The sequence below is a fragment of the Neltuma alba genome, unplaced genomic scaffold (genome assembly GCF_004799145.2).
Source record: "Neltuma alba isolate B1F8T4 unplaced genomic scaffold, ASM479914v2 tig00013207_pilon, whole genome shotgun sequence".
Taxonomy (NCBI): domain Eukaryota; kingdom Viridiplantae; phylum Streptophyta; class Magnoliopsida; order Fabales; family Fabaceae; genus Neltuma; species Neltuma alba.
Genome location: NW_021637512.1, coordinates 354,172 through 379,760, shown reverse-complemented (window position 1 = coordinate 379,760; position 25,589 = coordinate 354,172). Strand labels below are relative to the sequence as shown.

At 33.6% G+C, this 25,589-nt stretch overlaps 3 protein-coding genes across 4 annotated transcripts; all 3 read left to right on the top strand.

Annotated features, from left to right (window-relative positions):
* Positions 1–4,036: 4,036 nt before the first annotated feature.
* LOC114735404 (mediator of RNA polymerase II transcription subunit 6) lies at positions 4,037–7,296 on the top strand. 2 transcript variants are annotated; one of them, XM_028923090.1, is made up of 5 exons: positions 4,037–4,331; positions 5,215–5,389; positions 5,748–5,817; positions 6,242–6,351; positions 6,756–7,296. In XM_028923090.1, the coding sequence occupies exons 1-5, from the start codon at positions 4,090–4,092 to the stop codon at positions 6,915–6,917; spliced, it is 759 nt and encodes a 252-aa protein (XP_028778923.1). In that variant the 5' UTR covers positions 4,037–4,089; the 3' UTR covers positions 6,918–7,296. The 2 variants fall into 2 exon arrangements, with proteins under 2 accessions (XP_028778923.1, XP_028778924.1); XM_028923091.1 differs by having other exon boundaries at positions 4,105–4,291.
* Positions 7,297–11,356: 4,060 nt separating this feature from the next.
* Positions 11,357–14,862, top strand: LOC114735402 (inositol oxygenase 1-like). Its single transcript, XM_028923088.1, has 11 exons — positions 11,357–11,582; positions 11,859–11,949; positions 13,050–13,131; positions 13,238–13,442; positions 13,544–13,603; positions 13,704–13,756; positions 13,843–13,965; positions 14,055–14,124; positions 14,239–14,317; positions 14,406–14,487; positions 14,592–14,862. The coding sequence occupies exons 1-11, from the start codon at positions 11,549–11,551 to the stop codon at positions 14,616–14,618; spliced, it is 906 nt and encodes a 301-aa protein (XP_028778921.1). The 5' UTR covers positions 11,357–11,548; the 3' UTR covers positions 14,619–14,862.
* A 4,983-nt stretch (positions 14,863–19,845) lies between these two features.
* Positions 19,846–25,071, top strand: LOC114735435 (putative leucine-rich repeat receptor-like protein kinase At2g19210). Its single transcript, XM_028923132.1, has 13 exons — positions 19,846–20,061; positions 20,181–20,727; positions 21,136–21,617; positions 21,905–22,040; positions 22,128–22,199; positions 22,356–22,427; positions 22,507–22,587; positions 22,730–22,893; positions 23,079–23,293; positions 23,390–23,516; positions 23,619–23,681; positions 23,765–23,954; positions 24,600–25,071. The coding sequence occupies exons 1-13, from the start codon at positions 19,896–19,898 to the stop codon at positions 25,021–25,023; spliced, it is 2,739 nt and encodes a 912-aa protein (XP_028778965.1). The 5' UTR covers positions 19,846–19,895; the 3' UTR covers positions 25,024–25,071.
* The last annotated feature ends 518 nt before the right edge of the window (positions 25,072–25,589 follow it).

Here is a 25,589-nt window from a genome sequence, read left to right as displayed (position 1 = left end):
ATGATGGTTTTTTATGAGGATGTAAGGATGTGTCGGTATTCTCTTTGTATGGTGTGGCCTTATATTCATTAGAGGCTTATATGCACAGGGAACGATAATATTGATGCGCCTTGAAGGTGATGATATGATTGATCAGTTTTGTAACGTGTGGAAAGAGGAGGACGGGTACATGATTTAGGACTTTTTTGTGCGTCATTGGGGCGAGGCGATGCCTGGTGATTGTCACATTGTTCTGATGTCTAATACTTCTCCGATTCTTAATTTAAGACTTAATTTAACTAATTTGATTAGATTAAAAAAATTTATTAATTACAAAAAATATAATATGTTTTTTCTCAAACACAATGATTATCTTTCTTAATATTTCCCCATCTTCTACTTAATTATAGTTAAAGGATTATCTATGGGAATAATTTAGAAAAAATTGATAAATATGAAAAAACAAGTTTTATATTTAGAACTAAAATCAACTAAACAATTAGATTTTATAAGGACTAAAGGAGTACCATTTTCTGGTGCCGTGCACAGTGGTTGCCATGTCGCAGTTTCAAGTTTTCATCTGTTCAATCCATTCTAGACGATTGAACTCCGGGTTATAAAGGTAGAGGTTGGTACCGTGACTCTAAAATGCTCAATATTTTTCCTCTTAAGAAGCATATTTGAGTGTAATATGAGATTGTTAATATGTTTATTTATCATTGTCCTAGATGTTATCAGTGTTTTAGGCCGGATGGAGGATTTGCAGATCACAAGGGATCGGGGGCCGCTCGCTTATGTGTTGGAATTTGTTGTACAGGATTTAGAGTTGAGTTGCCTGGCTAATAATTTGCTGGAATATAATTATTATGTTTCATTCACTGTGTTTTACATGTATGGGTGATTGCTAAGTTTATTTTTGATGAATTTGTAGTCAGGGCAGGATTAAGTGTGAGTTTTTTTGCTAATATTTTTTAAGAATGTTAAATTTAAATTTTAAAATATTGAAAATTATATGGAACTCCATGTAAAATTAAGTATATTTTGTATAATATTGTAGACAAATTAAGATGTCTAGAAATGTGAATTCTGAATTCTCTCATATAATGGTAACTTATTTTTTCATATTGTTAGGAGCCTGAAAAATAAAAAATGGGAACGCTAACACCAATATGTTTTCATGTAAATTACTTACATTCGAAGAAGCAGTCACGTATAGGTATAGGATTTAATTTGGGCTATCGCATTTTGAGGAAATCATTTGTAATATTTCTTTTGTTTATTAAAAAAAATACAGGGACATGAGAGCTATCTTCTGGCTACTTTTTAGTGTATCCAGATTGTTTTGTATCAGTATGCGACAGATGGTTAATCCCACTCAGATGTTTAGGTATGTAAGAAAAATGCTCTATTGATAGATAGATCATTACAGTATAAAATTCAGATCTAATTGTCATACTGCTGGTATCAATTAATGTCATGATATATCGATTTTCCGAATGAAATGATAACATGTCTATGTTGATATTTCTCATGTTACTGAACTAATTTTGAGAAGGTTTGCTTAAAGATATATTCCCCAGGCAAGGCAATCTTGAGCCGCTCAATTTGTATATTGTAGATTAGTTTTTTCTTACTGAGCTGGCTAAATAATGACAGGGCAGGCTTATTCAGAGAAGAATGAGTGATAAGCATGTTGCAAAAATCAAATCAATGGACAGTGATGAGTACTAGAGATGGCTAGAATAGTCTGTTTGTTAGGTTGAAGCAGTAGTTACCAAAATACGTGTTAGACGTTAAAAAAAATGTATTTAGTAGTCAACATTACACTGGCCAAATGGAACCATATTAAAGAATTAAGTTTGGCATTAAATTATAATGTAGTTTGTCACAAAATAGATGAAAATAGTAGTAACTTTGATGGTAATACCAAACCACCTAGCCATTCAATTTCAACTAAATGAGTGATAATAATTCTGTTAGTTTAGTTTTTACAACGTCTTTTTTTTATGCAGTATGTATTTTTTAAAATAATAAACTATTTTGGGTTTTGATTTTCCCAGGTGGTTTAGTGGTATCCTATATAAAAGTGCTTAGGCCTACCATTCTTAAAGTGACGATTGAACTCTGTGAACTTTTGTGTTATCAACTGATTGTTGATCCACGATAGTAAATGTCTCATCCTTGTGTCAGAATGCATCTGAGAGTAGACTTCTTAGGAAGTTTCCTATTGTCTTAACTACTACTATATGCAACCAACGGGTGGTACGTAGAGACACATGTTATGTAATGTCTATTATGAAAGGACTCATCTAATAATGTATCTGTATTATTTCATATTTTGTTCAGGATGAAAACTTTTTGATTAAATGTCTCATTATCAATATTGATACAAGATATGGATGGAAGTACAAAACTTTTGCCAGGTGTATTTGTAAGTTGAGACTTGTGAGGGGGAGTTTCATTAAATCTTGGAATTTTGTCTCATTAAATCTTGGAATTTTGTCAATGCTAAGGAGGAATTAGAAATTAAGCTTTATGAAGCAGCGACCAATGATGGTTTGTATGTAATTTATGTAATCTTCTTCGATTTAATAATTTGTCAGTTATACTTATTCATGAACTTGAGGGAGGTCTCTGTGAAACTCCACGATGAATGTGTTGCTGTTACAATATCCAAGATAGAATACATAAGAGTAAAATCTGGTGATTTTGTTATTGTCCAATACGCTACTGGGATGCTCTAGAAGAATCATGGTAGATGCACATAATTAACCTTTGATGCCTTGTCCTATTTTTGTGTATTTTTAACTTTCCATTTGTTTTGTTAATTGGATTTGGTGTATCATACAGGAGGTCCTCAATTGTCTTCATTTTGGGGGGCTACCAGAGTATTATTTGATGGAGACCTAAAGTAGGTAACTTGGATTGCAGAAAGTAGATTATATGGGGTGCCTAATTGTTTTTCGTGTTTAACATTATGTGTTTGCAAACAAATATATTTTGATGGATTTGTTGTGATTTATGTGATGCTATATTTGCTATAAGTAATTTTTTTGTAGTTTATGTTGTTTTTTAATTTTTGCATGGATTAATAATTGTAGTTCAAATATTCTTATTGTCATTATTGATCATTTAAAAATCTGTGTGGATAATTAGTACTAACAGTGATTGCATAAAATAAATTAGGCCGAGGGTTTGAGAGGGGCATTTCTGAATATAGTATTTTGAAAATTATCATTTGTTGTTCAAACGTTAGTGTTTTAGATGTAAAGAATAAAAAGGTTTTTTTTTAACTGTTTATAATTAAGAGTTATTGATTTTCAAAGAATGGACTAAATGATAGGAAGACAAATTTTTTAATCTAATTAGTCAATGCTTCCTATGAATCACGTGGAGATTACACTAGTTAAAAAAAAATTATATGAGAAACCCCTAAATGGTATCAGAAAAAAAAAAAGAATAGATGGACTATTCTGTTATTTACAAGGATTATTCCTCAAAGAATATTATAAGCATATTGGAGTTTTGAGTGATATATTTGTGGTCAAAGTCTTAGCAATATCTGACTGAATTATACAGATTTAATAATAGATTAAAGTTCGAGTTGGACCATAAACAATTAGTTTGAGTATGAGGAAACAAACTCAATAAAACTCTACAACTTAACGAAATTATGGCTATTTTAAACTGTAATTAAATGTTAAGAAAACCAAACACTGTATCGATGAGGGAATAGTTGTGCAGATTTTGAAGAGATAGATTCAGAGAGAGATAGAAAGAAGAAATATGATTCTGATACCAATTAATATACGATGAAAAGCAAAAAGCAAAGTGAATGTCTTTAAAAATTTTATTTTTACGAAGAAATTTGTATTATAATATCACATATATTAAAAGATCAATTAAATAATCTCTTTAAAAAGTGTAATAAATATTTTGTTTATAAAATTAAATTTATTTTATTAAAAACTATGAAATTATTATTATTATTATTATTTTGGCATGGAGAACTTAAATCAAGGAAGGGAAAGCCGGACCGCAAAACGACACAGCTTTGCCTTAGCGGGGTGATTCGGAAGCGCTGAACCAGGTGGATCCCGCGAACCAGCGATGGCGACACCTCCGATGGCGGGAAACGCATTGTTCGACGGAGCTGCGCCGCCGCCGCCACAACCTCCGGGAACTGACATGACAGGAATATGCTTCCGAGACCAGCTTTGGCTCAACACTTACCCTCTCGATCGCAACCTAGTGTTCGATTATTTCGCCTTATCCCCCTTCTACGACTGGACCTGCAACAACGAACAACTTCGTATGCGCTCAATCCACCCTCTTGATCCCTCTCAATTATCGTAAGATACATATCATCTGAGTCTTTATTGTATGAGTGTATCCGTCTACATGCTTCACTCATGCACGGACTGTTTTGAGTGTTTGAATTAGCTAGGGTTTTGGGAAGTGATTAAGATACCAGTTGGGAAATGAGTTTTATTTGAATCTATTTTTGTTGAGGATAACATTCTTGAACCTGGAATTGTTCTTGCGTTAGTTTAGTTGCACTGGAAATGTGGGAAGGATAAAAGTTGGAAGCTTCAGTCCTTTTTTTTTTTTTTTGGCGTGGGTAATATATTTTTTTGTGGGCTGGGAGGTTCTTACATTTTGTCTTGCTATACAATATCACTAGGATCATCAGTGTTCTGATTTACAGACTGAAGTCGGAACTATGATATATTTGATGATTGAATGGTGATTAAAAAAATCACATAGCACTCATGGAGGCGGCAATAGGAAAAGCTTTAGAACTGTCACTTAAAGATTTTAAACAGAATGCATATAAAAATTCGAACTAATAATGTGGATATATTGATTTGAAAGTCAATTGGGATGTTTTAAGATTCAGAATGCTCCTTTACATGACATCTATGCTCTGGGAATTTTAGTTCAGACTAAATCAATCATAAGTGACCATAAGTCTTGTTAGATATATGTTATACGTTAAGTCTGAACAAGATTGGCAATAATCCTAATGCAATTGTGTCAAGCATATGTTTCCTTGTTCACCCTACATCACTGCCTAATGGCATAGAATGCTGTGCATTGTTCATTTATTTGGGACAAAATTATGCAGTTGTTTTTGTTATGATTATTTGGTTGGTTTCGCTTAGGCATTTAGCCTCTGCATAAGGTTGTTTGAACAAGAGACTGTTATGTAATTCTGACTATTTTGCTCTTCAGGAAAATGACGGGCATAGAGTATATGCTTAGTGAAGTCATGGAACCGCACCTTTTTGTTATTCGCAAGCAAAAGAGAGATGGCCCTGAGAAAGTTACGCCGATGCTAGCTTATTACATCTTGGATGGTTCAATATACCAAGCACCACAGCTATGCAATGTTTTTGCTGCTCGAATTGTAAATTCATATTTTATATTATTGTTTGATTTGATTATTAGAATTAGAAATGACCTTGTCATTTGATTACTTATTTGCAACAAAAATGGATTTCGGTGATTGTGAAAATAGCAAATTTCCTTTGTTAGTCCTGAAACTGTTTGACTTCTGTTCCTTCATATAAAAGCAGTAGCAGCCTATTAGGTTATCAATCTGAATGTCTAACCACTGGAAATTGTTCATGAGATGACAGCAACAATATTTCAATTATGCTTTGTCCAATGAATTCAGTGCTGTGTGCTATCCTTTTCTCTTTTTTGTTAAAACAAATTCTGAGAGACAAGGTTCTGTTCATTCCTGGCTGTGATTGATCTTGCAGGGAAGGGCACTATATCATATACAGAAGGCTTTTAGTACAGCTGCATCGAAATTGGAGAAGATAGGATATGGTAAGCAGGGTTTTGTGGGCCTTTTTTAAAGGGGGGGTGGGGGTTAACATAGGACTGTTACTCGCTATGATGTGCTCCATTCAACTGTCTTAATTTGTTCTGACAATGAGTATCGCAGTGCCATTTTACCCTCTCACTCTCTAGCTTCTGTCTTTCTAAAGAGAATAAGCTTTCAACGAGTTTGAGCTGTTGAGATATTTGTCTATAAATTACTAGGTTTAGCATTGTTAGATTCTGAATGTAACGTTTAAGCCATCTGCAACTATGTTATTGCAAGTACACAAGGAAATGCAGCTAGTGTTACTTTGCCATCTAGTTATCTATGCCTTTCTTATTACCCCAACACTAGTGTTCTGCTTTCCCATGTCTAACCATTTACTTAATAGGAATGTTAATTGAACTCTGTTTCGTTTTTCTGCTTCAGTTGATTCTGAAAATGAGCCTGCAGTGCCAGAAGCGAAGGCTGATAAAGAGACAATTAACATAAAGGAAGTTATGCGGGTGGATCACATTCTTGCATCCCTACAGCGTAAGGTATGTTGAAACGATGCAGGTTTTCCATGCTTCCCTCCCTATCAAACACTTGTTTAGCGATTGGAATTATCTGCTTTTAAAGGGAAAAATACAGAAAACAAAAGGAAAAGGTTTAAGGGGAAAAAAATCATGTTCTTAGTATCTATAAAATCAAGTCGTGAAATAATTTGAAATGAACGTGCTGGTCATCTTCTGTTAGCCTTTGTCCTGTTGGCAATATCGCTATTGAACTGTTGTGAATATGTCAAAGATGGTTTTCGTTTAAATTTCCATTGAGTACAAGTTTCATTGTTCTGAATTGGTCCATAAATGTTATATCTCACTTTTAATCTGAAACACAAAATTTTGGTTTGTATTCACTTTTATATTGCTATGACTTGAGTATTATTAATTGTCCATTCCAGCTGCCTCCAGCTCCACCTCCGCCACCATTTCCTGAAGGCTACACTCCGCCTCCAACTGGGGAAACTGAGAAAGCACCGGAAGGTCAAGAAGCAGGAGAGTCTCAAGCTCCTCTTATTGATCCTATAATTGATCAAGGACCTGCAAAGAGGATCAAAGTTTGATATAAAAGAGAGAAACTGCAATTACTATGGAGATTTTCCCGCTAAGAAAAGGCCGTTGTTATTAACCGGTGGCCTGTGGTCTCCCTTGCTAGAACACGATGAGCTTCATGCAGCCCTCTCTTTTTTTTTTTTTTTGGGGGGGGGGGGTGTAACTCATGTTAGATAACAGATGATGTTCTGGTCCGGTGTGGATATTATCAGCTAGGCTCACTGTAATTTGATAATATACTTCGGCATCTGAAAGTGCATAATTGATAGTATAACCAGAATCAATCTTGAGTTCTGGATAAAGTGTCAAACCAATCATGAAAGACCAAGTTTGTAAAAATTATATCATTTTCATGGAAAAATGGTCGCCTTAGCATTTTGACATTTGGAACTATGGTTGATCTCGATTGACTGATAAAGTTGCAGGGTCGTTTCAAGGTTATTTAGGCATTGGGTGCCAAATGGAATGTGGAAATTGGAAGATTAAACCAGGGAAAAAGTTATGAGTAAGCTACTGCGGCTAAAAGGTATCCTATGTGATGCAAATTTGCAGAGATTTTTTTTTTGGGGATCAAATGGACTTTTTTGTTTTTGGTTTACCGTATGAAATCACGTTGTCCAAGATTATTCACATGAAGAGTCAAAAAGTGGCATTACATTGAAGTGCTGAGTGAGAGATAGAGAGGGGATGATAATTGATAAGCTGTGAGCCAGAAGGCAGCATGAAAAATCAGAGATCTCAAAGCAAAGACTGGTGAATAAAGATCGGTGGAGGCAGCTGGATTTTGATTTTTATTGTACCTTTTGAAGCTGCAAAGCAAAGGCTGCTTTTCAATATAATATTCAAATATGATTTGTCTTTTCCTTCTGGCTGGGTGAAGGCAATCAGTAGGTTTGGTATGTGAAACAATTTTGTCCCCATGATTCAGATTCCCTCACCCTCACACAAATAAAATACTTATATAGATTCAAAGATATTTTTTTATTTCTGTTCTCCTCACGACGCAGCTAACATTTAATAATGAAGGGTCGAAATTGAAAAACACAAACTGATCCAAAGTTTGTGTGAATTTTAAAAGGCCAAACATGCCAGTGGTTGTCATTATCTATTAAAAGCAGAGGCACTCTGTATATTTATATGTTATCTTTGGCTCTTGAGGCTGCCTTTTGGTCACTAGTCGTTGCCCCTAATCACTCCCTATTCCCAGGATTTATCTCTCACACAATCTTACGCCCATTTTGTGAAAATGTGAGCCAATCAAGTAGGTGCATCTTCATTGGCCATTAAAAAAAAAAAAAAAAACTGAACAACAAGTAGTCATTTTACCTAACACAGTTAATTTCAAACAAGGGTTTTTCTAACAAACGTGTTATTTTGAAAATAAAGGTTTAAAAGTATTTAGTCAACATCTAAAATGTTAATTTCCGCATTTTATACCGTTAATAGCATGAAAATCAAAAGACTAAAAAACACTTTATAATTAAAAAATAAAAACAGGCAATCATATTGGAGGTAATGTTGAACACTAAATATGAACACCTCTTCTAAAAAGAATTTAAATTTTGGTTCATCACATTGTAAAAAAACCAGCTCATTCTGCTAGATCTAAACTTGTTGGCTTCTGTGAAGTTAAACCACTAGATGCCCAATTTTGCCTAACGGAAACAGTGTGATGGTACATAGTTTGGCGGTGCAGGCGTGGGGGAAGGGAAGGGGACAAAGATATAATGCATCCAATTTGCCGAGGCATCCAGCTTGCTGAAAGAGACTCAACATCTGCAAACTGCTCTCCCTTTCTCTATCAAATCCCTAATCCACTTGTTTTCTTTCATTTCACTTTCCTCCTATTTTCTCATGTCAACTTGTTTCTACGCCAAGCATTATTAGCCACTTCTTTCTCAACTTTTATCTTCCATTTTTAAATATATTTATAATTTATGAACCATATAATCACAACGCAATCACTCATTAATTAACGTCTATATATATATATATATATATATATATAGTTCTATAAAGTACGCGTTTGATTCATGTCTGTTTGGACTATATATGCTCCGAAAGAATTAATTAATTTGTGTTCCTAGCGTATAAATACGGAGGAGCATCACAGTCTCAGTTCTTACTCTAATATTCTTCACATACTATAAATTTATAAATTTAAACTTATAAAAGTATCTCTAAATGAAAATTTAAGTCAATATAAAATATAGTACTACAATTTGGCAAGACATATTATTACAATTTTTTTAAAGAACTAATTTCTTCGTTGATTGGTGTGTTATGAAAACTTTTTTTTTTTTTTCCTGAAGAATTATCTCGTTTAAGCTCCGACAATGGTCGTACCTAACAAGTGATCCCAGATACTTAAATTGTGTAAAAAAACCGACTACATTTTTTTTTTATATAACCAACTCCATTTCTTATCAATAAATAAATCGTCTTACTTTTTTTTCCCTAGATATAAGTATCCTTTTATTGAAAATAATCTCGAACATTAAATGTGGGTACTCCTTCCCAAAATTTTTTTTATTTGAAGCATAACAAATTTTATCGCATTACATTATATTAACTACGTGGATCTACCATATTATTTGTTTGAAGCAATATCATGTTTGAAGCATTAATATTAATAAATATTTTGATTCTTAACATATGAATTAGGAGTGTTTGGCAACTTTTAAAAATACTTCTAAAAAGTACTTTTTCAAAAAAAAAATTTTTTTTTACATATTTACTTTGTAAACCGTAAAAATACTTTTAAAATTAATTTGATTTCTATCCAAATACTTTTTAATTTAAAATTAAGCTTAATATTAAATTAAATATTAACAATATTTTTTATCCTTAAAAGAAAACTATGGTGTATGGGTATCCTCTTTTGTCAGGAAACCAAAAAGCATGGTATCTGCGTGCGAATAATATAAGCCTCTAAATTTTAGGAGATCAAAGTCAAAAGTCGTACAAATAGAAACCTGTTACGCTTATCCATCGTACGTGTAAAGATCTGGCGCATGAGATCACACGCGCTGATTAGGGATCGCGACACGTGTCCGACGGCAATGGCTGGGTCGATTTACCACCTTCACGGTTCTCGCAAAAATATCAAGGGCCTTGTAATAACAACACGTGTGGGAACCAGCTTTGACTCGATGCCACGTCACTGGGCCCCACAAATCCGGGATATTATGACGATCCAACGCAATGCTGACTCAGACATGATAAAGAATGAGTTCCCCCCGGCCCCACATATCAGCCTGAATTTCAGCTTAAATATTGTAAATCATATTACCCAATAAATTCTCACATGTTTTTTCTATTTTTATTCCTGATGATTTATAATTATATTCCCTCTAAGTTATAACATTAGATAAAATTACTTTACTTTCACTGATGGATATTTAATATTTTTCTTTTTTATATACATTTACTTGATATTTACTATTTCTAAGTTCTGGAATAGAATCTAGCCCAATCTAAAGAAATTTTTAATATGATTTTTGTTCATAAAATTCGAATCATTATTACTATTGTTTAAGTCAGGGGATGACATGTCTGTCTTTTGCATCTACAATAGAAAATGAATATGATATAGGTATAGTGCGTTAGGTATATACATTTTTTTGCCCAAACATAGAAAAAGATAAGAGAAAACTTTTTTTCAAGTTAGAATTTTCTGATTGTGCCTTTTTTTCTCGATTCTAAAGGGTTAGGATAAATATGCAAATTTACCTTTTAATATTATTTTTCAGGTACTTCCAACATATAATATCTCTTTAGTGGTATGATTTTACTTATTATTTTTTTTGGTGTGACTGAAGATCATGAGTACAATTGCACTAAAAGATCATTAGTGAAATTACAACAAAAAAACTGATTATAGCTAAAATTGCATAGTTAGAAAAGATCAGGATATTAGATGTACTTGATAAATAAAATCATGATTAAATTGGCATATTTATTCAATGAATAGATTGCTAATAAGGAGAAGAATCAAAGTTACAATCTTCACAAGAAGCGTCGATATTTAGTACCTTGAACAAACTTTCATGTGAAAGACACCTATACTTGACATGTTGAAATATTAAGCTTTATGTATAATCACACTCTACTTTATTTTTAAGAATTTGCATGATATTTATGAGAATAGTCTACTTAATTTTTATTTTATTGAAAAAAATAAAATTTACAGATTGCCTTGTGTCCCACAAATTTAAGAATTTTTAAATAAATTTATACCCGTTTAGCTCTCATATATATAATGAGGAGAGAGAGAGAGAGAGAGAGAGATTTTTTTTAAAAAGAAAAAACGAAAACGGAAGAGATGCCAAACTCTGAATCCGTAGTTCCTTTGGACTTGTCGTGAGATCCAAAATATTGCGGGGAGCAAAACGGTAATAAAACATAATTTAGATACGGAGCTTCGTGTTGTGATTTTTTTTAAAGGAGGAAAGTTTGTGAGATTTTCAGGTAAGGACTCGGGAACTTCCAAATCTCAGGGAAGGACTTCCGGCCGATTATAAATAGCGACGATCTTTCTCATCCATATCCAACCAAAGCATTTACTTCATCGTCTTTTTTCTCTCTTCTTCTTCTTCCTGCTTCGCTTTTATCGCCGTTTTCTCTCTCTCTCTCTCTCAAGATGACTATTCTCATTGATCATGCCGATCTGCTTGGTAATTTTTTTCATCGAATCTTCTCTTTTTATTTCTTCGTTTCATCTTCTGAATCGTTTTCCTTGCGTTTCGAAAATTTATGTTCTGTATAATTGCAGATCGTTCTGTTTCTGGATTTTTCCCTTGATTGCGATCGACTGGATATTCGTTTCAAGAATTTCCGGTTTAACGCATCGATTTACTGCGTAAAATGTCTATTTTCGTGTTCTTTGAAAAAAAAGTAGCCGATCAGGCGGCGATGATTTTGAAATGTGAAATTTTCCCGGAAAATGGCAGGAATCGAAGCAGAGCAAAAGAAGGCATCCATAAATGAGAAAGAAGTGGGATTTGTGGTTCCACAGAGAAACTCATTTGGCCATACATTTAGGTTCCTTTCTCATTTGCACACTTCATTATTTTCAACTCTCTTTGGTTGAATCCTTTCCATTTAACTTGACATTTTCCCTTCTTCTGGCCACTCACACATTTGATTAAATAATTCTACTTCTTGATTTAATATAAAAACTAATGGACTAATTTAAATAAATTTAAAAAAAATTAATTTAGTTATTTATAATAAATATGTGTTGTTTTTTTTAAATATCTTTATTATATTTTTGATAATAGATAATACGAGAGACAAAATGATTAGATCTTATAATTATAACTAAAATAAAAGTCACATGTGCCGGGGGGTAATAAAACATAAGTAACTTTTAATTATCAATTTTAAAAAATAATTAATAATTAATAGTTTAAACCCTTAAAATATGTTCAACAGCAGAGACTGCTCTTATTTCTCATCTTGACTTAATTTGTGCCCCCTGTTAATTGAACACCCCAACAAAAACGATCTAAATCCTGAATTTTTATTTTAATTAATATTTTGTTTCTAATAATATCTCTCTTTAAATATAGCTTATAATATTATGACATTAAAAGGAAGATAAAAATTTTAAAAAAACTCTATGAGTATATATAAATTAAAAAAAAAATAGACAAGCACGATCCGTTTCATAATCAGCTTTAATTATAACATATTTTTCCATTTTCCAAGAACAGGTATATTTAAATTTGACCGAGATAAGTTGAGCCAGTAAGAAGCTAAACAGAGAAATCCAAATCGCCTCAAAAATCTAAAACCCTCGTTTTAAAAATATTGTTGTTTTTGAAATTTTATTAAAGTATTATTAATTTTTCTATTATTTTACTATAGGTGGAAATCGTATATTTTAGTTAAATATTATTAATTTTACTGTAGCTTACATTTGGATTATTTGATCAACTTTCATAATCTATATAATTATTTCGAAATTGATGAAATTTAAACATTAGATTTTGATTGCTCAGACCAAAAAAAAAAAAAAAACTGATGATGATACAAGTCAAGATGATATAAGGCAAGATAAAGCAATTAGGAATTTGGCTTCAAAAGAGATAAGAACACAGTTAGAATAATCTGACCAAAGCCATGGTTGATCGATCTAGGGACTATGATGCTGAGAGTGAGAGACAAGAAGGAGTTCAGAACTTCTACAGGAAAAACCACACTTACCAGACCTATAATTTTGTAAGACTCGTATTTTCTATTATTTATTTTGTTGGAGAGAGAGTATGAGACCAGCATATTATGTTACATTTCTGAGAAAATAATCAAAGTGGAAAAATGGGAACAGGTGAAGAGGATGAGGGAGGAGTATGGGAAACTGAACAGAGTAGAGATGAGCATATGGGAATGCTGTGAACTGCTGAATGATGTGGTTGATGAGAGTGATCCTGACTTGGATGAGCCTCAGATTGAACACTTGCTTCAAACTGCTGAAGCCATTAGAAGGGACTATCCCAATGAAGATTGGCTTCACTTAACTGGCCTTGTTCATGGTAACACATATAGTTTAAAGTTTTTAGTCAAGATTTCTTTTCAAAAACTAAAGCTTCTTAAGCCATTATTAGCAGTATGATTTACTGTTGATTGGTTGCAGATCTTGGGAAAGTGCTTTTACTTCCTAGCTTTGGAGGGCTTCCTCAGTGGGCTGTTGTAGGTATGGTATTCAAACAACTAGTTTTTGAGGGTTATTACTTCTTCTTCTTTTTACTTTTCTCAAACTTATAATATGAGCTCTCTCTTTAATCCTCCTCCAGGTGACACATTCCCAGTTGGATGCAGATTTGACAGTTCCATTGTCCATCATCAGGTAATTACTCAGTTCAGAGCTCTCTAATTATTTAAAAAACAGAGTCTTTTGAGAATCTAACCCATCTTGCTTACCCATTATTCCAGTACTTCAGGGAAAATCCAGACTATGACAATTATGCTTACAACACTAAATATGGAATCTACTCAGAGAAATGTGGACTCAACAATGTGATGATGTCTTGGGGACATGATGATTATATGTATCTGGTAATTTTTTTCCTCAAATGAATAGAATCATAGGTCTTATTCATAAATTATGAAGTAATTACAAACTTTTGGGCATTTTTCTTCCCCAGGTGGCAAAGGAGAACAAAACTACTCTGCCTTCAGCTGCTCTGTTTATCATAAGATACCATTCATTCTATGGTAAGTCCAACTCAGAAAAAATAAGATCATTTTAACCCTAATAAACCACATGCGATCCAAATCCAACTTTAATTTTTTCTCACTTACAAAGTTCTTTTCCTTCTCTTTTTACAGCATTACACAGAGCAGGAGCATATAAGCACTTAATGAACGATGAAGATGTTGAGAATCTGAAATGGCTCCATATTTTCAAGTAAGAACTAACAAAAATGATTTATCAGTTAAACTCTATAATGATTAGTTTTTACATGTGTTTCTAACTCTTCTACTTTCTTTTGCAGTAAATATGATCTGTACAGTAAGAGCAAAGTCAGAATAGACGTTGAGAAGGTTAAACCATACTATCTCTCTCTTATTGAGAAGGTAATTAATTAATATCCCAATTTTAATACTTCTTATATGTATTCCTTTTCCTTCTAAAATCCCTTTTTTTTTAATTACTAATGCATCATTTTTTTCTGGTACAGTACTTCCCTGCAAAACTCAAGTGGTGAAACAATGGAGATCTGAGGAAGAAGAGACAAACTAGTTAAGAGTATCCATGGAGTAGATCATGGAATAATCTATTTTAAGTAGCAGCAGCATTAACTTGTGTTTTAGCCGTAGAGCCTAGAAGTAGAATATGTTGTGCCGCTAATTTGTTGTAACCATCCTCTCTGAAATCTGCTATCTGTATGTGATGTATTAATAAAATGTATCTTTAAGTTTTTAATTAGATATAAGCAGGAGTTCCATTCCTGTTTTTTTTTTCAATATTAATTTTCATGTTAAATTTGGCTATTATTAGTAGGTAGCGTTTGGATGGAAACCAAACTATGATTTTAAAGGTGACTTTACGATATAAGAAATAAATATATGAAACAGTTTATCTCAATTTGTTAGAAAAATATTTTTAAAAAGTACTTTTAGTAACAGCTAAATACTTCCTTAGTACCAGATGAAATAATTTTTTAATGTACTTTTTTTTTAAAGATTTAAACTTGTGCCTTAGTTAAAGGATGATAAATCCCCTGTCCCTATCACCAGGCTCAGTTATTTGATAAATACAAAGATAATTTATCTATAAAATAAAATGTAAAAGTAAACTTCATAAATATAAAAAAGATGTTTCACATGTGAAGGAAGGTAAAATAAGAATAAAAATTCTCTTACACATAAGAATACCTTTCTGTTCATGAAAAAATTGGGTTAAGGTTAAAAATTTGAGCAATGCTTCACAGCCTGCAGACTGATCAAACTAATGTACAAATGAGACTATATATGTATATAATAATAATAACTATAATTAAGAAATAAGTAATCAAGTTGGTTTTACTTCATTCTCTGATGATGTAGTTATACATTCCTCAAGAAGACAAGTTCAAGTTGGGTTGCCATCCAAACACGGCGGGCGGTGCTATCATTGAAACAATTTGGCAATTTGCGAACAATGATGAAAAAATACATACACATTTATGTGAATATTCAGCGTTGAAGTTCAACGAACCCTGAACAATAGAAATCTAATTTCTTTTTTGGAAAAATTGGGGAGGAGGAAATACAGAAGCCATATTTATTGGGGAGGATGTTAAAAAGTGTAATTATTTAGGAGGACCAAATACTAAAATACAATTTTTAATTAAAAATTGTATTTTAGTATTTGGTCCTCCTAAATAATTACACTTTTTAAGATCCTCCCCGATAAATATCTTTTTTTTTGTCCTTTTCTCTAATTTTCCCTTCTTTCTTCCTTCCCTTTTTAATACAATATTGGATGTTATTAGACCACGCGTCATCAGCCCTAAATAAGATTAGTCCGCCTAAATGTGTGTTTTGCGTTCACAAGGACTAAAATTTGAGACCCCGTAATGCTAAGTTTTGCCGTGTTGCTGCTTTTTTTTTTTTTTGGAAATTTTTAACTTTCGATCCTATTTGGTATGAAGCATTGAGAATAAACAGAAAGAATTAGATTGAATTAAAAAATCTATTAAAAAAGTATTTGATATGAGAGATTGCTTGTTACTTAGAACTGGATAAACCCATGCTGCTGGGATTGGAAAATACCGCTTTGCATACCTCAATCCTATTTACATGAATTTGCCAAATTCTAAATAACAAATAATTCTTCATATTAAATATTTTCTAATATATTTTTTTTTAATCTCAATTCTTATTCTTATTTCTCATTCTCAATGTTTCATGACAGCTAAAAGTTTTCATATTCCGTGTCAAAATATGCAATTTGGACACTAGGGTTTGGTTCCTGCGGGGTTGGGCCCCATTCTTGAGTAGAACGCTTCAACAAACAAATATCACTTGTGTTAGGTAGTTTTCTAATTTCACATTCGTTTTAAAATAAAAATTGAAGCAGTCCCAAGTTTTGGTTTATTTTGATGTGTTATATATATATTTTTTTTTGCAGGTATATCAATAATTTTTAGTTTTTTTTAATCCTATTGAGCACGATAAGATTTTTCAAGAAACATTCTTTGCCAATGAGTAGAGAGCTCAACTAACTCACTGATGTTGGTTTTAATGAAAACGGTTTTGCCCACTTAAACATGAAGTTTTAATTCTTACGTTTGAGTCCATGCATTTAGGAGAGTTATTCCCAATTAGACCAGACAATGCCTAAATTTAACTGAGTCAAATAGTCACACACACGCATACATATATAGAAGTGACTGTAAGGTACAAGGATGGAAGAGGCAGACAAGTGAGTGAGTTGGCTCACTTGATTTTGAATTCATTGGACTTGAAAGTAAACGTGGCAACTAAAATTTACTAAACAAGATCTGTAACAAAAGTTAATAAATCTTTCTTCAATGTAGCGTGATAAGCATTAATAAATTAGTACACTCCGAAGGCCCAAATGAAATGTGAATCTGACGCAATACCATCTTCTCTTTTTTGGGCCTGAAAAATGCAATACCACCTTCTGACCCACACTCTTCTTCCAGCTATAGGCAAATTAGGCTTCACTCTGAAAGCCCACTCCAAGTATTCCTGACGAACAGTACATTGACTAGCAAATTTCAATGATCAAACAAAATGAGAAACAAAAATCAATTAAAACTTCCAACTTGAAGTGAACTCTGACATCTAATTGGCTTCATTTATTTATTTTTGGCAGAAAACTCCCGCATACATGCAATATAGGAACACAAACTGTATAAATAATCAATTAAACTTGCTAAAAATTGTTTATGGTAGGGTCTATTAACAGTTGTACACAACTAATAGAAGAAATATCCCAAAGAATTTCTCAGCTCACCAATCTTTCAAAGAAATTTTAAATTTTCCATTTGATTGAGTCAACAAGGAGGTAATCTTAGCGATCTATTGATTAGGTTTACTTATATGTTAATAAGCCAGTGGCCAAAAATGACCTTTCAATATTGACCACTCGCATTAAGTCTAGTGCCAATGTCATGACTCATGAATATGATAGGCTGAAGACAAAGCTGCATTTACTACAATTGATGTAAACACCACAGCATTAACTAAAATGATCAAGACTGAAAATTCCCACAATGACTTAAATACATTCTTAACCAACCAAAAATAAGTTGATCATTCAGAGTTCTTTTTCTTTCAATCCCCTAGGAGTGTAATGGGGTCCTCAGCTGTGACAACTATTTATTTAAGTTGGAAAACCATTAGTACTTACAGTTTTCATGTAAAATTTAAAAATTAATGCTGAAACTATGTTTAAGTAACTTTCTTTAATTGTTTTAGTTTGTATTTTCCTGATGAACAGTACATTGACTAGCAAATTTCAATGATCAAACAAAATGAGAAAGAAAACTCAATTAAAACTCCCAACTTGAGGTAAACTCGACATCTAATTGGCTTCATTTATTTATTTTTGGCAGAAAATTCCCGCATACATGGAATATACGAACACAAACTGTATAAATAATCAATTAAACTTGCTAAAATCAATGTGTTTATGGCAGGGTCCATTAACAGTTGTACACAACTAATAGAAGAAATGCCCCAAAGAATTTCTCAGCTCACCAATATTTCAAAGAAATTTTAAATTTTCCATTTGATTGAGTCAACAAGGAGGTAATCTTGTCAATAGATAGCTTAGGTTTACTTACATGTCAAAAAGCCAGTGGCTAAAAATGACCTTTCAATATTGACCACTCACATTAAGTCTAATGCCAATGTCATGACTCATAAATATGATAGGCTGAAGACAAAGCTGCATTTACTACAATTATGTTAACACCACAGCACTAACTAAAATGATCAAGACTGAAAATTCCCACAATGACTTAAATACATTCTTAACCAACCAAAAATAAGCTGATCATTCAGAGTTCTTTTTCTTTCAAACTCTTAGCAGTGTAATGGGATCCTCAGCTGTGACAGTTATTTATCTAAGTTGGAAAACCATTAGTACTTGCAGTTTTCATGTATAATTCAAACATTAATGCTGAAACTATTTTTAACTAACTTTCTTTAATTGTTTTAATTTGCATTTTCCTAAGGAACTGTATATTGACTAGCAAATTTCAATGATCAAACAAAATGAGAAACAAAACTCAATTAAAACTCCCAACTTGAAGTAAACTCGACATCTAATTGGCTTCATTTATTTATTTTTGGCAGAAAATTCCCGCATACATGCAATATACAAACATAAACTGTATAAATAATCAATTAAACTTGCTAAAATCAATGTTGTTTATGGTAGGGTTTATTAACAGTTGTACACAACCAATAGAAGAAATGCCCCAAAGAATTTCTCAGCTCACCAGTCTTTCAAAGAAATTTTAAATTTTCCATTTGATTGAGTCAACAAGGAGGTAATCTTGTCAATAGATAGCTTAGGTTTACTTACATGTCAAAAAGCCAGTGGCCAAAAATGACCTTTCAATATTGACCACTCACATTAAGTCTAGTGCCAATGTCATGACTCATAAATATGATAGGCTGAAGACAAAGCTGCATTTACTATAATTGATGTAAACACCATAGCATTAACGAAAATGATCAAGACTGAAAATTCCCACAATGACTTAAATACATTCTTCACCAACCAAAAATAAGTTGATCATTCAGAGTTCTTTTTCTTTCAATCTCCCAAGAGTGTGATGGGGTCCTCAACTGTGACAGCTATTTATTTAAGTTGGAAAACCATTTGTACTTGCAGTTTTCATGTATAATTAAAAAATTAATGCTGAAAATATGTTTAACTAACTTTCTTTAATTGTTTTAGCTTGCATTTTCCACACTTCAGGCCTAAACAGTTGTCCTGTGAATTAAGTATTTGAGATTATCACAGAAGTATAACTTTTTATATGACAGTTTAAATAACTGCATTGAAGTTATATTTCTTGAAGTTAACTATAAATGGTCAGAAGATAAATTATTTTGACTTATCTACTAACAAGACATTTGAGATTAAAATTTCTTCCCTCCACCCAAAAAAAAAAACCCACAGAGAGAGAGAGAGAGAGAGACAGAAGGAGAGAAAACTTTACCATTAACACGGTCCAAGAGGTGCTAATTAAAGGCTGCCCCGGCCGGGGGAGGGGGGGAAGAGGTACTAATTGAAGTGTATATATGTGGAAAAGTAAATGAGGTACCCAGGGACTACACAGATATTCTGTTGAAAAGTAATGTTTTTTACCAGTTAGCCAGAATAACTCGTACAAATTGCTTCATATATATGTTGCCTTTTTAAAAGTTAATATTCATGATTCTTCTTCTTATTACAAAGCATAGGCAAGTTCAATAGTATCTTATTATACCAACTAGTGCATTCTAACTGAGAGTATATGGCTGGGGAACTCAGATGCAACTGGGCTTGGCTCTCTTTGTTATGGTTTGTCTCTGCATCAGTATTTGCAATTCAGGAAGTTAATGGGAAATCCATAGTTCTGGCTAAAGAGAAGAACTCTGCACATCACCAACAGGCCAGAAGGAAATTAGATGATGTGGGTGGTGAGTACTTTCTTTTACCTACTGCTCTGAACTTGCATGAAAGTCCACACACAAATATTGTGGACTTTCTTTCAGTATAAACAAATTGTTCTGATGCTAACTTGTGTGGATGATTTCAGGTTCTATTGACATTGACTGTGGCCTAATTGATGAGAATGACTATACTGATCGAAAAACTCAGATACTCTACACTACAGATTCAAAGTTCATTGACACTGGAGAAAACCGGGTGATATCAATTGAGTTCATTTCTGAAAATCTTGAAAGAATACTTAGAAATGTAAGAAGCTTTCCTGAGGGTAAGAGGAATTGTTACACTCTAAAACATCCAGAAGGTAGAAATACTGTTTACTTGTTGAGAGCTTCTTTCATGTATGGCAACTATGATGCTCTGAATCAGCCGCCCAAGTTTGAGCTTTATATTGGAGTTAATTTGTGGGACACTGTGACATTCGACAATGCCTCCCATATTGTAATAAAGGAGATTTTACATGTGCCACCTATGGATGTTGTACATGTTTGCTTACTGAACACTGATGAAGGAACTCCTTTTATATCAGCATTGCAGATGAGGCATCTTCACAATTCCGTTTATACTAACAAATCTCGAACCTTAGCTCTATGTAAACGTCTTGACTTTGGTTCAACAACCAATGAAATAGTGAGGTAAGTTTCCCATCAGACAAGTCTATGAGAACTATATGATCAGTATGTTGCTCACAAAGCACCTGCATAGATGTTTAGTTTTGGAAATATTATGATAATATAGTCCTTGACATAATATAAATGTATCTTTGTTGCCTCTGATCTCTATCATACAATTAAAATTTCAGCATAAGATAGGTGAGGATGTGCTTTGTCTATGTTTCAGCTCAAGTTCAAAGTTTTCACCAATCATGGAGGATTTCTCGCCTTGTTTAGTAAAATCTTAAAATAATTTTTATTATGATAATATAACAAAAGTTTTACTTGAAATGTTTTTGAAATGAAGTTACGCTTGTGTCAAACTTCTATTACTTGTATGTGGCTTGGTAAAACTGGCATTTAACATGCTTCTTGCTTGACCTCATCCAGGTTTAAAGAAGATGCCTATGATAGAATTTGGTATCCTTACAATTTACCTCATTGTGAGCCATTGAGTACTAACCTGACCATTGATTCCCTGAAAAATACATATCGGCTACCGTCAACAGTAATGAGAACTGCTGTAACACCAAGTAATGGTGGCGAACCCCTGGAAGTTCAGTTTGAAACTGGTGATTCTATTTCAAAGTTCTATGTTTATATGCACTTTGCTGAGATTAAGGAGCTCCGTGAAAATGAACACAGAGAATTCAGCATTACATTGAATGGAAAATTGTTGGATGAGTCTGAAGATCTTGTAGTCCTTAATTACTTAGACCCGACCACAATTCATAATCCACAGCCCATCACAGGGCCCAACCTTCGGCTCTCTTTGAACAAGAAAGAAAATTCCACCCTTCCTCCCATTCTCAATGCAATGGAGATTTACTTTGAGAAAGATTCATATCAGGAACCTACAGACCAAGAAGATGGTTAGTTGTTTCTCACTTTCTTGACAAATCCTTGCTCTTTCTTTTTTAGGTTCAAACCTCAATTTGGTCTTATAAACATGATTCTATTATCAATTGGCTCCAGTTCACTCTTGCAGGTACTAAAACTGATACCTATAGTCAGAAACATTATTTATTTTTAGTACTAACTGCACCATTTATGAGGCCATCTTGGAGGGATCAAAATGGGATCTTGGTCTTTTAATAAGTATTCTTCGAAAAGTTAGAGAATTTCTTAGTTTGGCATCAAATGCTTGTGAAAATTTCAGTTAATGCTATCATGGACATCAAACAAGCCTACACTATTAAGTCGTGGCAAGGAGATCCTTGTGCACCCAGGTACTATCCCTGGGATGGACTTAACTGCAGTTACAATGGATATGATGCACCAAGAATAATTGAATTGTAAGCCTTGTTATATTTATATTCAAACTAAAGTTTACCATAGTGGTGTATTCATTATGTTGACAAAATTATGTGAACTGCATGCAGAAATCTACCCTCCAGCAACTTGTCAGGAACAATAAGTCAATCATTTTCCATGCTGAAATCTTTAGAATATTTGTGAGTTTGAATTTAACAGAACCATGAATTCAATCAAATATTTAATACAAGCACTATTTCTGCACCTTCCATTATGAATACCACAGATTCCTCAAGCAACTGTTGCCTGTTATATACTATAATGTTAACTCCAACTAAAACGTGCATGTGTTTCAGGGATTTATCAAATAATAGTTTAACTGGGTCACTTCCTGATTTTTTCATCCATTTGCAACACTTGAAGACTCTGTAAGTTGTTGGAGATTCTAGTTGCCGCTATAACTCACTTGGAAGTCCCAAGGACCGTCTGACATATATCTTTTTGCAGAAATTTATCAGGAAACAGGCTCTCTGGTGAAATTCCATCAGCTCTCAGGGAAAGATCAGATAATGGGTCACTTCTGTTGAGGTTTGTCTTCATTTAGTATCATAAACTTGACAATAATACCTCTCAAGGAAAGGACAGCTGAGGACCTTGTTTTTTCATGCATCTTTAATTACTTAATCGATTTCCTTCTTCAATAACCTGAGAAAATCCGATATAATCACAGTGTGGATGGGAATCCTGACCTTTGTCTGAAAGCTCCGTGCAAAGAGGATAAGAGTTCTTTTCCACTGCATGCAGTCATAGCCATTCTTTCATCAGTAGTCTTTTTAATTGCACTGGCTATTGTAGTCAGCATTATTTGGAGAAGGAAATCCAGCAAAAAACCAGGTCTGCAAATTGATCTTTGTTTACCTCCCCAGATAGATTGGGAGTATTATGAACTTTAAGCTGCAATATTGTAAATAATAACTTGTGCATGAATCCAAATGATTTTGGAAAAAAATATAAACGTTTTCAATTATAATGCATGTCAAATTATGCTAATCATGAAAACTAATCAATTCGTTTAACAGCAAATCAGCTGGTGACATCGAATGAGGAAGTTGTGCTGAAGTCAAGCAATGCAAGATTCACATACTCCCACATAGTAGATATCACCAATAACTTCGAGAAAATGATTGGAAAAGGAGGATCTGGAGCTGTTTATCATGGCTCCTTATCTGATGACACGCAAGTTGCTGTCAAACTGCTCTCATCACCAGGAAGCTGTAAGCAGTTTCAGACAGAGGCATGCTTTTCTCTCCCCAGCTAATTCAGTTCATTTTGTTTCTTAATTAACTTCTTAGAACCAAATCACTTACATGATATTTTGCGGTATTTGCAGGCAGAACTCTTAATGCGACTTCATCATAGAAACTTGGCTTCCTTTCTTGGATATTGTAATGAAGGCGGACACACTGCAATCATATACGAGTTCATGGCTCATGGGAACTTAGAGAAGTGTCTTTCAGGTACATCATATTAATTTATAGAGGGGATTCATAAGCATAATTACTTAATCTTGGACCAAATGAGAATTTCACCATATTTCTGTGACTGTCTGATGAATATAGGTTCAATGAAAGAATTATCAAGTTGGAAAAACAGGATTCAGATAGCAGTCGACGCCGCTCAAGGTAAGCCGTGAGACTGACTACATACTGTATTCTTCATTTTCATGTGACTGGAAGGTAATTAACATTGGTAGCTATATGTTTAGGACTTGAGTATTTGCATCATGGCTGCAAGCCTCCTCTAGTTCACAGGGACATAAAGACATCAAACATTTTGCTGAATGAGAAAATGCAAGCAAAAGTTGCAGATTTTGGGTTCTCAAAGTCCTTTTCAACTGAAAGCCAAAGCCATATGTCGACAGAAGTCATTGGGACATTCGGATACCTGGACCCAGAGTAAGTTATTTGTAATACACAGATAACAGTGCTTTTTATTTAGCCGGACTCAAAAAATCAGAAATTTTTTAGTTGAACTTGCCTTGAACAGTTTCTGCATGTTACATGCATACAGACACCCCGCTTCTTTTGACAATATAAATAAATTGCTTCTATGAGAGAAAATTAATACATGGTATGTTGATGACATGTTTCTACTCAATGTATCCTCTCCCGTTTATGTTATTCACTTGGTTAATTGGTTTGGTACAGTATAGAACGTATCAGAACAAATACCTCAGAGTCGAGAAGTTAAAGCGTTTAGGAAACGATGAACATCACTTTCCCAAGCAAAAGAAAATAGACTGTTTTCTGTTAAGTTGGCTCACAGCCCAAGATGTATTGCATTACTTTGCACAGAGGAGAACAGAACCCTAGAATGTACAGGATCATTACACGTGTAAAATACTTCAGATAAATGTACAGTGTAGATATGTGTGAGAGTAAACTTGATATCATCTTGGGCTGTCTTCTATTAATAATGGGCTTGTATTGGGCTTTTTCTGTTTTGCTTTAACATCCCATATCCTCACCTTTTGATGTTTTTAGACTACAATATGTAATTTCAAGATTACAGACATGACCCGAATGAGTTTTCTTATGCAGATACTACTCAGCCAACAGGCTTACTGAGAAAAGTGATGTTTATAGCTTTGGCATTGTGCTTCTAGAGCTTGTTACAGGGCAACGAGCAATAATAAAAGGTCAAGAGAACACTCACATTGTGAATTGGGTTACCCCTTTTGTGAAAAGAGGAGATCTGCAACAAATTGTGGATTCAAGGTTGCAGGGAGATTTTGATTTTGGTTCTATGTGGAAGGCTGTGGAAGTAGCAATATCTTGTGTGTCTCCAACCGCTAGTGAAAGACCATCAATGAATTATGTTGTCCCAGAATTAAAAGAAAGCTTAGAAATGGAAGCAGCTCGTAAACAAAGGTGGGGTACAGATGGAAGAATTCTTAAATCAAACAGCTCATTCGACACCCATGTTGTTGATCTTGAAGCTGCCTCTGGTCCAGAGGCAAGATAGTAGGCAAGAATGTTCCTTGTGATGATGATAGCCTGCAGAGAACCTTTAAAAAAGTCTAGTCTGATTAACGTCCTGATATTATTATGAACAGGGGAATCAATATGTATAAAGAAAAAGCACCAGAAAACAGATATATATATATGCATGTATGCATCTATGTATGCATGCATGCATTATGCATATGTGCAATGTAAATGTTTGTGCAGTCAACACGGTGGATAATAGTATCACCGCAATGCCACGTGCATCTCCCCTTCTTTCCTTCCCATACCATCTCTATTTTCTTTATTTTAAAATCTTCTCTCACCGTCGGTTTCTTGTAATCGTGATCTTCATTGGCTTCAAAAGTACAATATTGCCTCACAACAATGAGTATTTTGGGCAAAAAATTTAGGAACTATTAAACACAAAGCAAGTGTTGCCCACCAGAAGGTAACTACATTGTGACACTCTTTACCAAATTTGCATCGATGAATGCTTGCTATACATGTGAAAGTGCATTATTTGTTCACAAAACAATTACTGTTGGAACAGATCCTAAATTCTAGAAGTAGCAAAGTACAGTG